This window comes from Silene latifolia, chromosome 10 (assembly GCF_048544455.1).
Source record: "Silene latifolia isolate original U9 population chromosome 10, ASM4854445v1, whole genome shotgun sequence".
Lineage (NCBI taxonomy): Eukaryota > Viridiplantae > Streptophyta > Magnoliopsida > Caryophyllales > Caryophyllaceae > Silene > Silene latifolia.
The window spans coordinates 154,580,067-154,595,533 of NC_133535.1; the positions used below are offsets into that span (position 1 = coordinate 154,580,067).

General features: G+C 37.7%; 1 protein-coding gene across 1 annotated transcript; it reads left to right on the plus strand.

Annotated features, from left to right (window-relative positions):
- The first annotated feature begins 6,089 nt into the window (after positions 1–6,089).
- Positions 6,090–13,604, plus strand: LOC141606464 (uncharacterized). Its single transcript, XM_074425607.1, has 3 exons — positions 6,090–6,655; positions 10,626–12,872; positions 13,162–13,604. Exon 2 carries the CDS (start codon positions 10,769–10,771, stop codon positions 12,761–12,763), a length of 1,995 nt encoding a protein of 664 aa, XP_074281708.1. The 5' UTR covers positions 6,090–6,655; positions 10,626–10,768; the 3' UTR covers positions 12,764–12,872; positions 13,162–13,604.
- Positions 13,605–15,467: the final 1,863 nt, after the last annotated feature.

Here is a 15,467-nt window from a genome sequence, read left to right on the forward strand (position 1 = left end):
TATTTAATTCTAATTATTCCTACCTCTCTCCAATAACCAAACCCCACCCATCTCCTTTATTAATATTTAATCATAATTATTCATACCTCTCTCTAATTACCAAACCCCACTCATATATTTATCAATATTATACTCCCCACCCTTAATCTCCGTGCCCACTTCAAAGGGGAAAAAAAGGATGGATGGGAGGGAGTATTAATTAACCCGAAATGACCAATATTGTACGAAAAACCGCAAAACAAGCACGGACCAACCCGGGCCAACCCCAAGACCGGCCGGGGCTGCCGTGGGCCTGCCGGCTGCTTCTTTGGCCCGCCGCACCATTTCTCCTCTTTTTTTTTTTCATTTTTATACATTATAAGACCGTCTGAAAATTAATTAATCGTCCCCAATTCAACTTTGATAATTTAAACTACCAAAAGGCACAAATTAAGCTTGCATGCAACTAAGTTTAACATGTGAAAATTACTACCCAAACAAAAATTCACCAAACATACAAAAATCAAAAACATGTGACGATCTTTCGTCGAGTAACTCGAAATATGTTACCTTAAGCTAGAAAAAGAGCAATTAGCACCTCAAACCCAAACCCTAGCTAGCAACTATCCGCTATCTTCGATAATATACGAGTCCCCAAACTCGTCTTCCAATCCTTCACCTAAATAAACAATTAAAACACAATAAATAAGCATCAAAACCGAAAATACCGAATTTTGGTCTTAAAACAACTTAATGAAAACTGAAATTAGAACATACTAAGTTGTAGATCTCGGCGAGGGGATTCCGGAAAGGTAAATTTCGTGAAAAACCGATAAGAAACGAAGAAATTAGGGCGATTTTTGTTTGAAAGGGACAAAAATGGTGTTTGGTAAGGTTTGATGTTGATGATGATGATGATAGAACAAAGAAATCAGAAAAATAGAATAAAGGGGGAGGGTGGTGCACGTGAAAGGAGAAAGGAAAGGAGAAAAGGAAAGTGCGGGATTTTCAGTCGGGATTTTTACGAGTCGGTTTTGACTCGTTTCAATAATAATTAAATCCGTAAGTCAAATGCAAATTCCGTCAAGTCCAAAGTTTTTAAACACGAGATTACAATAAAATTGAGCATTCATACGACCCATTTCCAATTTCGTTTACCCAACGTTCAAACGAATTGTCATTTTCCCCTCGATACGCCCTTATTTCGAAACAAAAGATTTTACACGGTTTAAACTATTTTTAAACATCTCGAAATCATCAAAATAAATACTTTTCTTCAAAATATAATAAAATTATCTTTCTTTGAATTATTTTTACTTTAAATACTTAAATATCAACTTTTATTTGATTAATAAATTATTTTCGAAAAATATTAACGGTCCGAAATTACGGGGCGTTACATCACCTCATGCCAAATATAACCATACCATTACTATTCAACTACTAGCAACCGCCTCCTATAACCACATCTTATACTTCCTCACAACCATACCTATCAATCTGGTCTCTACAAAATCAACCTCTTTAGAATGGCTATCTTTCCTGCTCATCATCGTCCTTAACCACTAGTGACAACACCTCAACACCACCATTGTTTGGACATCAAGCCTCTTACACTCATCTCTAAACATCAAGGTTTCTTTCCTATCTATGGTTAACATCCCAAATAACGAACATCAAATCCATCAACCAAAATTACCTCAACATTATTCCCAATACTATCCTTACTTGTATCGTCATCTAACTCTCCACCAAAAATCTCGTATCGTGCAAATACTCCACCAACTTCATACTCCCTTAATTCCTCGAAACTCATGATTAATCATGTTGTCCTGAAACTTCTGTATAACCATTAACTTACTTACTCTTGATAGTATCATACATCTCGACGATTCCTTACTTTTATGTCACATAACTCCGGTGAATATTTTTCTCAGCTTACTTATATCCTTCTTTTCTCTTTATACTCAATAATACCATTTAATAGCTCAACTCCTTATTACTTCTACCTAACCCTTTAGTGCTCCAATTACCTTCTCATCGCTCCAAAACTCAAATCCCATTATTTCATATCGATATCATCTCACTCTTTCTTACCATGGATCTTTTCTTATTATGCTATCACTCACACTTGCCACTAATCTATCCATAAAATCAACGTTCACTGTTCAAACAATTGCATCTCCTTTGTACATCTCTAGAAATCAAAATTCATTTCATACCATTAATTGCCCAAGGAAATCCCACAGTAGTTTCACCTCTTAATAAACCAAATCTCCCAAACTCACTCACTGTCTACAAATCCACCTCGCGACATGTCTCCACAAGGTTCCTTATATACCACTCTTCTCAACCCCTTTAAAACGAACTTTCACTATGTATATTCTTAACCCACACGACTCCTAACCATCTCCCTCCATAATTCTTTACACATCCCAAGTTGCCACTATCCACATCCTTACTCTCAATCCTTTCATTCTCACGTTCATTAGACTCACATCATCCCTTGCCCATATTCACTTACTTTTACGTTACTCAACACACAATCATATCACTCATCTCATCTCATCTCAGAAAACATGCTTTATGTCTCCATTAAGCCATAACGATCTTCCTTTTCTTTTTCCACTATCTATCATAACCACATATAACTTATATCCTCCCACCAAACTCATACTCACCACAGGTGCCACTCCTTACATCATAAGATTGGGCAACTTACGTATCAGGACCAATACATACGTAAAAAAATGCATAAAGAAACAATATAACACCTTTAAATTAAACATAATATGCAACGAAATCAAAAGATAAGCATATGACCCAAAACAGGGGTCACTAGATCGAGTACAGGTCGCTCGATCGAGTAAGTGACTTACTCGATCGAGTAGGTGAAGGTCAGAAGCACGTAAAACAAATTACCAGGGCTACTCGATCGAGTACCAAGGTGCACTCGATCGAGTAAGGGGTACTCGATCGAGTACCCTACGCATTTCTCAGCACTGTCCAGTTTTCGTAAAACGGTCATAACTCACTCGTTTCTTGGTCGTTTTGGGCGTGCGACCTATCGTTAGAATCGTAAAAGAAAAAGCTATCACCTCCAATTGGAATCACGTTAAAATCATTTATGAATTTCAAGTTATAACAGTTTAAAGACAACCTCTATATAATCGAAAACACAACTACTTGATTTTACTTCCAAACAACTTAAACGACAACAAGGTAAACAAAAACAACTCGATGCTCATAAAACCAATATCCCTAACCACATGTTACTATCTTCAAAAGCCAAGCAACAACATCCCTTATGCACATGCATCATTCAATTTACCAAGCATGTATTACCTACATGTTTTTATTCTATAACTTTACGTAAACAAAATCACAAATATATAACATCAAGTCTCCTATTCACATGTTACTAGCATAACAACATTATAAAATCTCTTCCATCATACAACATGCTTTATCAAAAATCATATTATCGTGCAACAATTATCATCTTTTTCCACCAATTATTCATGCTCTTACTCAAACTTTCAGCTATATAAACTCGTACAACACTACCAACAACATATATGTATACATAACTCTATGTATAACTCAAATCAAACAAATTTTCTTTCCGTATTTCTATAATGCCATATCGTAAAACAACTATCATTCTTTCAATTAATAATGTATAACATCACCTCATTATCATCTTTCTCTACACATTCCCCATTCTTCACATACATACGTCCACCAATTTATACCACACTTTGCTACAAAGATACACAATTCACAAGATAAACACATAGCGATCCCGACTCATATCCCATGGTGACCGGTTCAAAATTGTAGGGCGAGTTCGCGACTTTAGGACGTCTCCCAAGTCTTTGCATTAGCTCCTACAACTTCTACCCCGGGTTCATTTTAATTAGACTCCCTAGGTTCATTCGATTCATTGGTTACAGGTTTCAGGATCGTCTCTCTGATACCATTTTGTAACACCCCCATACTCCAAGTGCCTTACCAGGACCACTTAAGGCATGGAAGTGCTACCATCTCGGTTACCCGAGACAATGATAATCATAAGACAATAAAGAAACGTACTTTAACAGTAAATATAATTTAATTGATTACATGTCTCAAACAAAACTGTTAAACGAAATACAAAGTACTCAAACGGTCCACTGATAAAACTATCAAAGCTACTAGACATCGTCCCACACAAATGAAGACTTCTAATCGCCACGTGATGACTCATCCCGGCTATCCCATGCGCATCAATCATACCTCGCTCAATAATCGCCACCACCCCGAATGGATCACCACGCTTTTTAAAACAATTAAACGGGTCGATACTAATTACACAAAAACAATGCCACAATGAAACAAGTACACAAACAGTTCAAACACCAACACAACCCCAGTCTCCATCTCCAATCTCCACACAACCGACTACACACTAAAGTGTGTAGCCCCGCGAGTACCCATCGCAACAGTTACTCCTCGCCGCCGGGGGGACCGCACCGTTCCCACCTAAGCCCCGCTCATCTCCATCGAGCGATAAACCCATGTTCATTAATGTGCACATCCCTTATGTGGCGGGTTCCACAGAGGCGAATTAAGGGCGTGAAGCCACTCCCGCAAGTGACTCCACTCACCAGGGACGCACCCCTTTAAAATCACAGACAGATACAACAACAATCAACGATATTAAACAACAACCGTCACAAACACCAACAATATACTTTAACAATAATCACAACCGCTTTGAATCAATCAACAATACGAAATCACAACCGTCTGAATCAATCAACAATCACTAACTACAGCACAATCACCACACATTATGTAATTAATACTGAGTAGGGAAACCCTACCTGAAATAAGCCATTACCAAGATCGTCACAATCAGCTAATCATAATCATTCTTCAACGAAATCACCTCCTATAGACACACAATCATACAATCACAATCTACAACAACAATACTCCCCAAAACCCCCAAATTACCCAATTAGGGTTTAAACAAAGTCAACTAAATACTATAAAATTGGTATGTAGATCTTACTCTTGACGCAAGGAACACTATGATGCAAAGAACAAGATGATCCGACACTCCTAGCCTTGGGGATTTGCCAACAACGCGACGAGAGAGAATTACGTAACTCCTTTTTCTTTTGAAAGGTTTAGAAAGGTTAAAAAGTGATGGAATAAACTGACGAAAAACTTTTATATTAAACTCGCGTTATTAGCAAAACCCGTCAAAACAACCCCGTAAAACACACTTACTCGATCGAGTAACTAACGTACTCGATCGAGTGCCCCTTACTCGATCGAGTACCCAACTTACTCGATCGAGTACCCTACAGGCTGACTACTGTTTTGCGTCAAAAACTACTTACTCGACAGAGTAAGCCCCACTCGATAGAGTACCCATAGACATAGAAAACCGTAGTATTACAATGAGGCCTAAGGAACTCAGGCCTGGACATGGGGATCCCAACCGGCTCTGATAGTTCCCAGCTGGGACAGGGATGGGGTACTCTCGGCCGGAAAATGATGCTCCCGATCTATACGACTTAGGTTCACTCTCTTTCGTCCTTTCCTTTCGGGAAGCTAAAATGGAAGAAGTGTGACCTTAAACTAAGAGTGGTCATCCATCGACCCCCAATGGATATGAAAGATGGGAAGTCTTCTAAATAGTATTGCATCTCTATTTGTCTCATATCGTGGCTGCTTGATCGGATTTGTGGGATGACCAAAGGATGTAGGGATTATCTCAAGGGATGTGTTAACAATGAAAACGAGGTTGGAACGCACCCCCAAGGAAGAGAGAGATCACATCATAAACTCAAAGAGGTTTCATCATTCCAAAACGAACTGACAATAGGATGAATAAACCTCTTGGTTTATAAAGTCCTCGTAGTGAATTCTATCCTCATTTTACAAATCGTGACATTTACATCTGGATAAACCACAAATACGAATCAGCGAGGTTAAATAATAAATAGTACTCCGTACTTCGTATGTTTGTTTCACTTAGAATTAGAAAGTGTAGATTACTTAAAATTCAAAAATAACAAACTACATAGAGTTTTTTTTGTGTTAAATAAGCCACGAGACCAGTACACAAAATTTTCTTAAATTAAGTAATAAATAACTCAATCCCTTCTCATGGTTGCTCGATATTCAAAGCCTTTTCTCTATCTACAAATGATAATTCTTTATCCACTCTACGGAAAAACTGCACCAGATCTTAACCGAAAAAAGTCAGAGCTAACTTTTTCCCCCCCAACAACTTAAACTTTACCTTTGGTCAAAAACTAACCATGGTTACTTTTATCCTCAAAGAAGAGATGTGTGTCATGTTACTCATGTACTCCTGTGTGGAACAACTAACCATAGTTAAGATTTAACCATGCAATATGGTTAATATTTTGTTTCAGAAAATACTAAAATATAATTAATGCCTACCCTTTTGCAATTCAATCTATTGAAGAACTGAAGAAGCACATACCCATTTTCCCAATTTGTAAAATCTGTGACAACTTTTAATTTGTTGTCACATTTTTTTTTAACATAAAGTTTGGGCGAATTCATAGATTGGTCTCTTGTCATTTTCATCAACTAGTTCTTGACAGTCCCTGCATTCAAATTCCCTGCTCAGCAGTAAATTCAGTGTTTGGTATAAATCTTTTGTCTTTTTTAATGTTTTTAACATTAATTTTGTTAAGTTTTTACTGTTAAACTGTTGTTTATTTGTTTATAAACATGCCCAGATTGAAAAAATTCTAGGGTTTTGGTTTAATTTTGATTTGTGCTGAAATTTGAATGTGAAGTTGATTGGTAGCAAAAAAAGTTTCAATTTTTATGATTGTGGCTGTAAAAAGGTTTAATCTTTGTGGATCGAGTGTTTGTTACTTGATGTTTGTGGTGTTGGGTTTTTCCCTCCTTTTTTTGCTGTGTATGAAATGGGAAGGATATGCATTTTGTTAATTTTGCTGTATTTATTTTGTGGGTGTTGGTGCTGAATTCATGTTGTTTAGTACTCCGTCCCGTTCAACTAGTTGTTCGAGTTTTTATTCTTTTGTGAGAAGTATTTTAATAAAACTAGTTGAATGGGAGAGAGTAATTGTTTTTGATGGGTTGTTAATGTGTGTTTGAATTTGATATTGGTTTTGGTTTCTCTTCATTAATTTCTTGATTCAAAGATAAGATTTTGATAATCTTGTTGTTATTTGTTTGTCTTTTCAAGTTATGGTTAGATGGCTTCATTGATGTTTTGAATATTCTTGTGACATCCTGGTGGATGTATTTGTTCTATTTAGTTCATTGATTTGTTGTTTGAATTAATTTCCAGACCCTTAGAACTATGATTAATGATTGAGACTACTCGGAATGGCGGGAATGAAGGGTTAAGTGATTGAATATATTGCCATAGTTGGGGAACACTGATAAAATCTCTGAATAAAGAGAAAGATGTATAGTTTGTTTGTCGTTAGCTGTTTGTTTATTCGTTGTGTATTTTGTATTGATTATTTGTTACATGTACATTCGGAAATTTATTAGCTGAACTTCATGGGCTGTGCTGATGATTGGATCTGAGAAGTTAATGGGAAGCCGACGACTATTGATTTGTTGTTTTAATGCTCTGCTTGGGTATTAAGTATAAGATCTTCTAAGAATCGACAAAATGTCTTGCTCACTGGTTTTTCCTTTTTTTTCTTTTTTTTTTTTAAATCAATAGAAGGTAATGATTGTTCTTTCTATATCTGTGTTGGCGTCCTAAACATGCACACGTTAACCTTCGGTTGGTTCATGAGTTTTGGTGTTATCTCAGTTCTCATCTCATTAAGAATGCTAAAGCTTACACGAGTTGTTGTTCTCATGCCGAGACAAGGTGAGTTACTTTGGCTTAGGCTTAGCATGAAAACCTAAATGTTCACTGTCTCATCATAGAACCACCTCACTTAAGACTAGGTTACTAATTTAGAACTTGTTAGCCTTTTCGACCTTGACATTTCCGATGAAGGTGGTATTCCTCACAACAGGGTTCCTCCTATTGTTGTGCACACTGGAGTAAAAATTGTGAAAAAAAGACTTAGGTGTGTTGTCTGCCTCCTCTTTGCGATGATGCTTGTGTAGTTATAGTCCAAGTCCAAATATCATTATATGAATATATCATCAGGCCATATGTTTACCATTGGCTTTGTCCCAGTCAGTTCTCTTGCTACAACTCTGTAGATGAGATATGGATGCAGTTTGGATTACTTTTGTTAGCATCCGTCAGTAATTATCTTTAGGAATCAGCAACCAAACTATTGCTGAAATGGTTGTGTTAAATCTTTTGAACTGCGTGCCAACTTTATTGTAATTGCGTCTTGCTTCAGTTTGAAAAAGTTTTTGTTTGCACATTTATTTCCATGTTGCAACTTGGAAGGCCGTAATTGGTAATTTATAATTTGGAGGTTCAGTATATTCTTTACCTTATGATTTATGAAATGAACCAGCAGCAATTTTTGCCATGTATTCTCTCAGCTGTGATTTTCCTTCTGTACTGCTAAAGGTTGTCCCTTTAACAGTCCTTGACTCCTTGCAAATCTTTTGGGGATGAAACGGAAAATTTATGTTACACCGACTCTGCCCAATTGTTGCGATGTGAAACAGTAGAGTGCTGGGCTTGGCTATTTTGTGTGAGGGTTACGTTTTTTGGCCATAAATTGAAGTGTCAATAGTGCTTTGTGCTGTCAGAGTATAAGACACACAACACACAACCAAAGTGAAGTGTCGTGCCGAAGTAGCATAACACATCGGTGAACACCTCTACAACATGAACCCTAAATCATCATGTATTTAGTATTTTGGTGTTTGTTTGTGATACGGTATTTTGTGTTAAGCGCCATCCCTAGTGCCGGCCTTCTGACTAAACTCGACAAGGTATCTAATCTGAACATGGTAATAAGTCATAACGGCTTTGATCCAACTCACAAAATCACAAGCCATGGATCCAAATCCTACCTAAATCCTCTAGGTTTAATTTTTCTACATCCACAACTGGCTTGAATTAGCAGTGTCCAACATAGCCAAATCAAGTGCGTAATTATTTGCCTTATAAAGGAATATAGACCCCAAAAAGAAATTCAAATCCGAATCTTCTTCACTAAAAATGAAACAAACTATTTAAAATCTAAGTCTAGCCTGTCGGTATTGGGTCCGACAGGTCCAGATTAACTTTGACCTTATAAACACCTTTTGCTCCACTTCACGGCCACTCAAGTGATTTTCCTTGTTCCCTATAATATTTTTGAACCTATATATTTTGGTTAGCTAACGTAGGGACATGGCGTTTGTTTGTGATACATTATTTTGTGTTGAGACAGTTCTGTCAAATTATGTAAAAAGTCACTACCTCTAAAGTCTAGTATGGTTTGCCATAGATGTTTGTTATTAAACTTGAACATGACTATTGCTTTTATAAGGCCCTTCTACCCAACCCTCCCCTCACTTTTTCATAGTAAATATTTAAAAGAATGTTAAGTCATACTTTCTCTGTTCGTTCTAATTCACTACATCTTTTGTAATATGCAAGGGACTTAGGGGAATCTGGAAGCGTGTTGTCATTTGGCTTGAATTGACGAAGTACTTCTTTTGCATGTAGTAGTAGTCTGATATGTTGGGGTATATTCATCATAATGTGCGTGGTCGCTTACTGGTCACGTGTGTGATCGTGGTAAAACCAATCCATTCTGTACCTTGTTCTGGTCATATATGTTGTAGCTATTTTTCATTATTGTAGGGTTAGTTTACCGTATATCCACATGCTTATGCTTTTAATTAGTGTTAGTGATACGATGATTTCCAAATGCGACAAGATAATGGTACTAATGAATGTATATTTGCATTTTCTGTCTGCTGTTACGAATAGCTGTGGCTGCTTCGATATAAATTCAAGTTACACGTTGTTTTCTTATAATTGATCTCCATGTGTGTTTTATGTCTTTTTGCCACAAATTTTAGACCAAAATATGTTTCAGATCCTTGTGATTACCAAACTAGATGTATTTGCTGGCATCATGTGTGTTCAATATGTTGTATTCATCATTGGAACCTATTTTCGATGTTCATGTTTTTTTTTTGTTAACTTTTGACCTTCTCTTTTTACTATAAAAAAGTTTTTTTTATTTTTTGGGTTACATTGAGCCGGGCAGGGATCACAGAGAATTTTGTTTGAGTCCTCCAGTTTTGATTCATTCTTCTGCATTCGTAGCCATTTAGTGTAGAAAATCTTTTATTTTTTGGGTTACACTGAATGCTTGGAAGGGTTGCTCGCTCTGAACATTCGGCAACTTGTGTACTACACCATTAAACGAGGAAAGTCCGTTTGGGAGCTCAGTAGTGAAATTTTTTTGTTGAAGAAAAAGAAAACTGGAAAAATGTTATGCTGAGTGGCACAGCTTGCTGATAATCAACTTTTGTTTATGGAGGCTCCGGCATCAGCATTTAACAGTCAAAAGTTTCATTTTTTGTACTTCCTGGTTATTCTAAACTTGTCTTAGTCAAGGAATGGAACTTTTCGGTGAAATCTTGTGGAACTTTTAATTCACCTCTGATAAAATAAATTTAGTTATTAATGTTCTGCCATCATTTTTGTTCAGTTTCAGGAGCTAGTTGATGGAAATTGACTTTAGGCTTTGACTTCTGCTATCTGCGAGCGGCGATTTAGTTCAGGCTAATATCAAAGAAGTTTCCAAATTTGTTCATTTAAACCCTCAGTTGATAAAAGCACCAAGTTGGAAAGATGGAGTGTAATAAAGACGAAGCCACCAGGGCAAAGGATATTGCCATAAGAAAATTTACGGCGGAAGATTTTTTGGGTGCAAAGAAATTTGCACTTAAGGCTCAAAATCTGTTTCCAGGGCTCGAGGGAATTTCACAGATGTTAGCAACCCTTGATGTTCACATATCAGCAGTGAATAAAGTGGGTGGAGAAATGGATTTGTATGGAGTACTTGGCGTTAATCCACTGGCTGATGACGATACCATTAGGAAACAGTACCGAAAACTATTACTTCTTCTTCATCCTGATAAAAATAAGTCTGTAGGTGCCGATCGCGCCTTTCAGTTTGTGTCAAATGCTTTTACTGTTTTGTCTGATAAAGCCAAGAGATCTGCTTATGATACACAGCGTCATATTAAGATGGCGAACAAGGTTCCTTCTCACTCTAGTATCCCCGTGCCAAAACCCACCGTTCCAGCCGGAGGAGTCCCACATGGGGCCAATGGGCACAATAAATATCCCGGTTCTGTATCATCTTCATCGCGGCGAAAGTCAGGTCAAAAGAGTGGGACCCAAAAAGCATCTCGGCAAACCCAGTCAACTTTTCAGCAAGGAGATACCTTTTGGACGGTGTGCGCGAGATGCAAGATGCAGTATGAATACATGCGAGTCTATCTCAATCAAACCCTGAAATGCCCAAATTGTAATCAGGCGTTTGTAGCTGTTCAAACTTCACCGCCGTCAAATCTCACTCCCCTTCAACCTGAAGAACTACGGGTACATAGTTCATTTGGTGGGTCCCGTACTGGTTGGAATAGCGAGAACCAGGTGGGGAAGGAAAGTCTAAAGAGAGATAATACAGGGTTATTTTCAAGAGAAGGGCCTTCTAAGAGGATGAGAGAAATGGGGGACCGAAGTCAAAACTTGCAAACTCAACGTGGGACCACCGGCATGGGAAATGTTCATGGATCGGGCAACTACGCTGACCAGGCCAATGGAGCGAATGGTTTCGTGGTATATAATGCGAGGGTCAATGCTAACAGAGAGTTGTCAGCAATGGAACTTAAGAAAATGCTGGCAGAGAAGGCGCTGTTGCAGATGAGGGAAGTAGTAAGTAAATCGAAACTGGCTCTTGAGGAAAAGGCTGCAGCTAAAGAGAGAGCAAAAGTCAAACAAAAAGAGAAGCAAAAATTGAAACTTGAAAAGTCAATGCAAGAGCAAGGAAGCCATGATAAATCATCGGCCCCCGATGAAAACGAGCAAAAGCAGGCTCCTGAGTTCATTGTTCCTGATCCCGATTTCCATGTTTTTGATCACGACAGATTAGAACGTTGCTTCAGAGAAAACCAGGTGTGGGCAGGGTATGATAATGATGACGGTATGCCCCGTTTCTATGCCCTAATCCACGAGGTTGTCTCCTTGGAGCCATTTGAACTCAAGCTTAGTTGGCTGAACTCAAGAAGCAACACTGAATTCAGTACCTTGGATTGGGTCGGTCGTGGATTCAGCAAGACTTGCGGGGATTTCTGGGTCGGGAAGCATGAAACGAGCCAGGTCTTGAATTCCTTCTCACACCGGGTTAAATTTGAAAAAGGCCCTCGTGGTGTCATTCAGATATACCCTCGAAAAGGCGATATCTGGGCATTATACCGATATTGGTCTCCCGATTGGGACCAGGATATCCCCGATGAACTAATACATGTCTACGACATGGTGGAAGTGCTTCAAGATTACAGCGACAAGCAGGGAGTTAATGTCGCCCCTATTATGAAGGTCACCGGTTTCCGAACCGTTTTCCATAAGCAACCGGACCCACAAGCGGTGAAGCATATCCCAAAGGAAGAAATGTTCAGATTTTCTCACCAAGTACCCCATCACATACTCACAGGCAACGAGAAACCCAACGCGCCCAAAGGTTTTATTGAACTAGATCCCGCTGCTACTCCATTAGAGCTTCTTCAGGTGACCGTGGCTAACGTTGACGACCTGATTGATACTCTGGTAAACGGGTCATAGCAGAACTCAGCCTGTAAGAGCCCTCATATATAGACCTAACCAAATTTTGACCTGAAATCATGGTAGCATCGAACTGGCGAGGGCTGAATTAAGTTTGGTAACTTTAAGGGTGTGTTTGGATTGAGGGATTTGAGAAGAAAGGGAGAGGAGGGAATTGGAAGGATGAGAAATCCATTGTTTGGTTAGCAAAATGAATGTAGAAGGATTTGGAAGGGAGAGAAAATGGATCCCTCCATTTCCTTCCTACAAGACAAATTATTTCCCCACCAACATAGGCAAGATTTGGAGGGATAATCATCTCCTCCATTCTCCCTCCCCTCCCCTCCCCTTCCTTTCTCTTCCCTCCTTCTCCCTCCCCTTCCTTTCCCTCCTTTTTTTCTATCCAAACAATGCCTAAGTTGCGTTTTGGTTACAGGCGGTGTAGGCTAATACAAGCGAAGTTTTCGGGGGTGCTCCTGATTGAATGAGCAATGCTTGGATGTTAGACGTTTTTAGTATCTGGTTTGATATACAGTGGGTTAATTAGAAAAGGGGTTTAGTTTAATGTGTCGGGTCGAAGATAGGGTAATTGTCAGGGTAACTCCCAACCTCCTTATATTTCAGGGGATGTAATTGTACATTACCTTGCAGAACTAATCTTTGGCCATAGTATCCCCTGATTTTGTTAAAAAAATTCGTATTATTTTTTCAGTTGTGTGCGCGCTCGTGCATGTCGTAAACTCATGTACTCCTGGTAAGTTTGCTTTAGACTAAGTTTAGGGTGTATCACCGATAGATTTTTGCGCCGGTTTAGCTTGTGATATACATATACATATTGTATTAGAATAGGTCTATACCTAAATTTAACATACTAGCATTACGGACACAGAAAAAACATCGGCCTGCGGGCTGAGGAGGAAAAAAGAACGTCACAACGTGACCCTTGAAGAAAACGACCAGGATACACGGGATGCAATTATCGGGAGTCGAATTGACGAAGTAACACCCTTTACACACACACACACACACAAAAAAAAAAAAAAAGGTCCACTGCGATTGTTAATTGACACTTGAAAACGGACTTTCACAAGTCTTCACTACAGCATTGGGCTGGGTCTAAGGATCCCTAACATTTTAGTTGTAATAATTGTTAGCTTAACATTTTGTGAAAGCAATGATTGGGACGAGGGCGTAATTCAGTAGATATAATTTAACTCCCTCCTATTTTATGTATGATTTTTCAAATTGATTTTGGACCAGTATTTAGTGAAATGGTAATATGTGAAGAAAAATGAAAGTAGGAGATAGAATGTGGGGTTACATGTTATATTAATCACAAGTGATAGACAAGTAAGAAAAGTGGAAGATTTTTGTGAATTTTCTGTTTTAGGAAATGTGGAAAATGTTAATGTATAGGAGAAGCACAATAAGATAGCGTAGAACAACAATCTCTGAAATACACATATCGATTCGCGATACGAATAAAACTGATGATCTAATTTTCCTTTTCAGTTGATTTTGTGTAAGATCGATCATTACGGTATTTAAACCCCTCCCAATCGCAGTTGTGGGGGATCGATCCGCAGACCTCCCTACCAAGCGCAGCCCCATGCTACCACTGTGCCAACTAACGATTGGTATTATATGCATGTGATCAACCTAGATTAAACTTACTCCCTCTATCTCAGTGAATTGTTTATACTTACTTTATTTTGTGAGGGGAAAATAAAATAAGTGTAAACTATTGATTGAGACGGAGGGAATAATTGATGGATTATTGCATACCATATGCATGTACATTTATATACTCGTATGATATTATTAGGCTCTGTTCTTTTCGGCTTAATTTCAGCTCTTATTTAACTTACTTCAACTCACTTCAATTCATCAGCTCAGATTATTTCGATCAGCTATATTCATCTCAACAAATCTCCATTCAGTTAAGCATCATTCAGCTTATTTCAATTTATTTCAGATTAATTCAACTCCATTCAATTTAAAATTTAAAAGAACGAGGACTTAATGGACGTTAGTTAATGTAGGTGACCTAGTGACCTATCACGTTGGATTTTCTTTAACAGATTGATTGTTAACAACTTAACACGTATTATAAGCACGCATGCAAAGTAATTCATAAACTTTAACAAAAGTATGTGAAATTATTTATTCCCTTTCTTTCAATTCTTTGTATCAATTATCACTTTCCATGTTTTGCTACGTTGGAATTTGGCATATTCCTACGAACTTTGATTTCATGAGTAACGTACGACACAACTCATGTCATTTATAAAAGTTGCCGTGACATTATATAAACATGAATTTCTTTCTAATTCCGACAAGTTGTGAATCATTTGTATAACTTTTTGATCATTAATTGAATTTATTGATATAGTACTAGTTTTAAACCCGTGTAATTTTACACCGGACTAAATATTCAATAATTTGGCTAACTTTTTGAGGGGAAAAAAAAACCCAAATTCCCGTCATCATAATAAATAATACAGAAATCATTATAGAGTATATAAATTAACAAACAAAATTACCAATATTGGAAATTTTGATGAACATAAATATATACTCCAAATAATAGAGGTAAAGTTTGTGAATCATTTGTATACTTTTTTACCATTAACAAACAAAATTACCAATATTGGAAAGTTTGTGAATCATTTGTAAACCATTTTACCATTAATTGAATTTATTGATATATATTTACGGTTGAAGT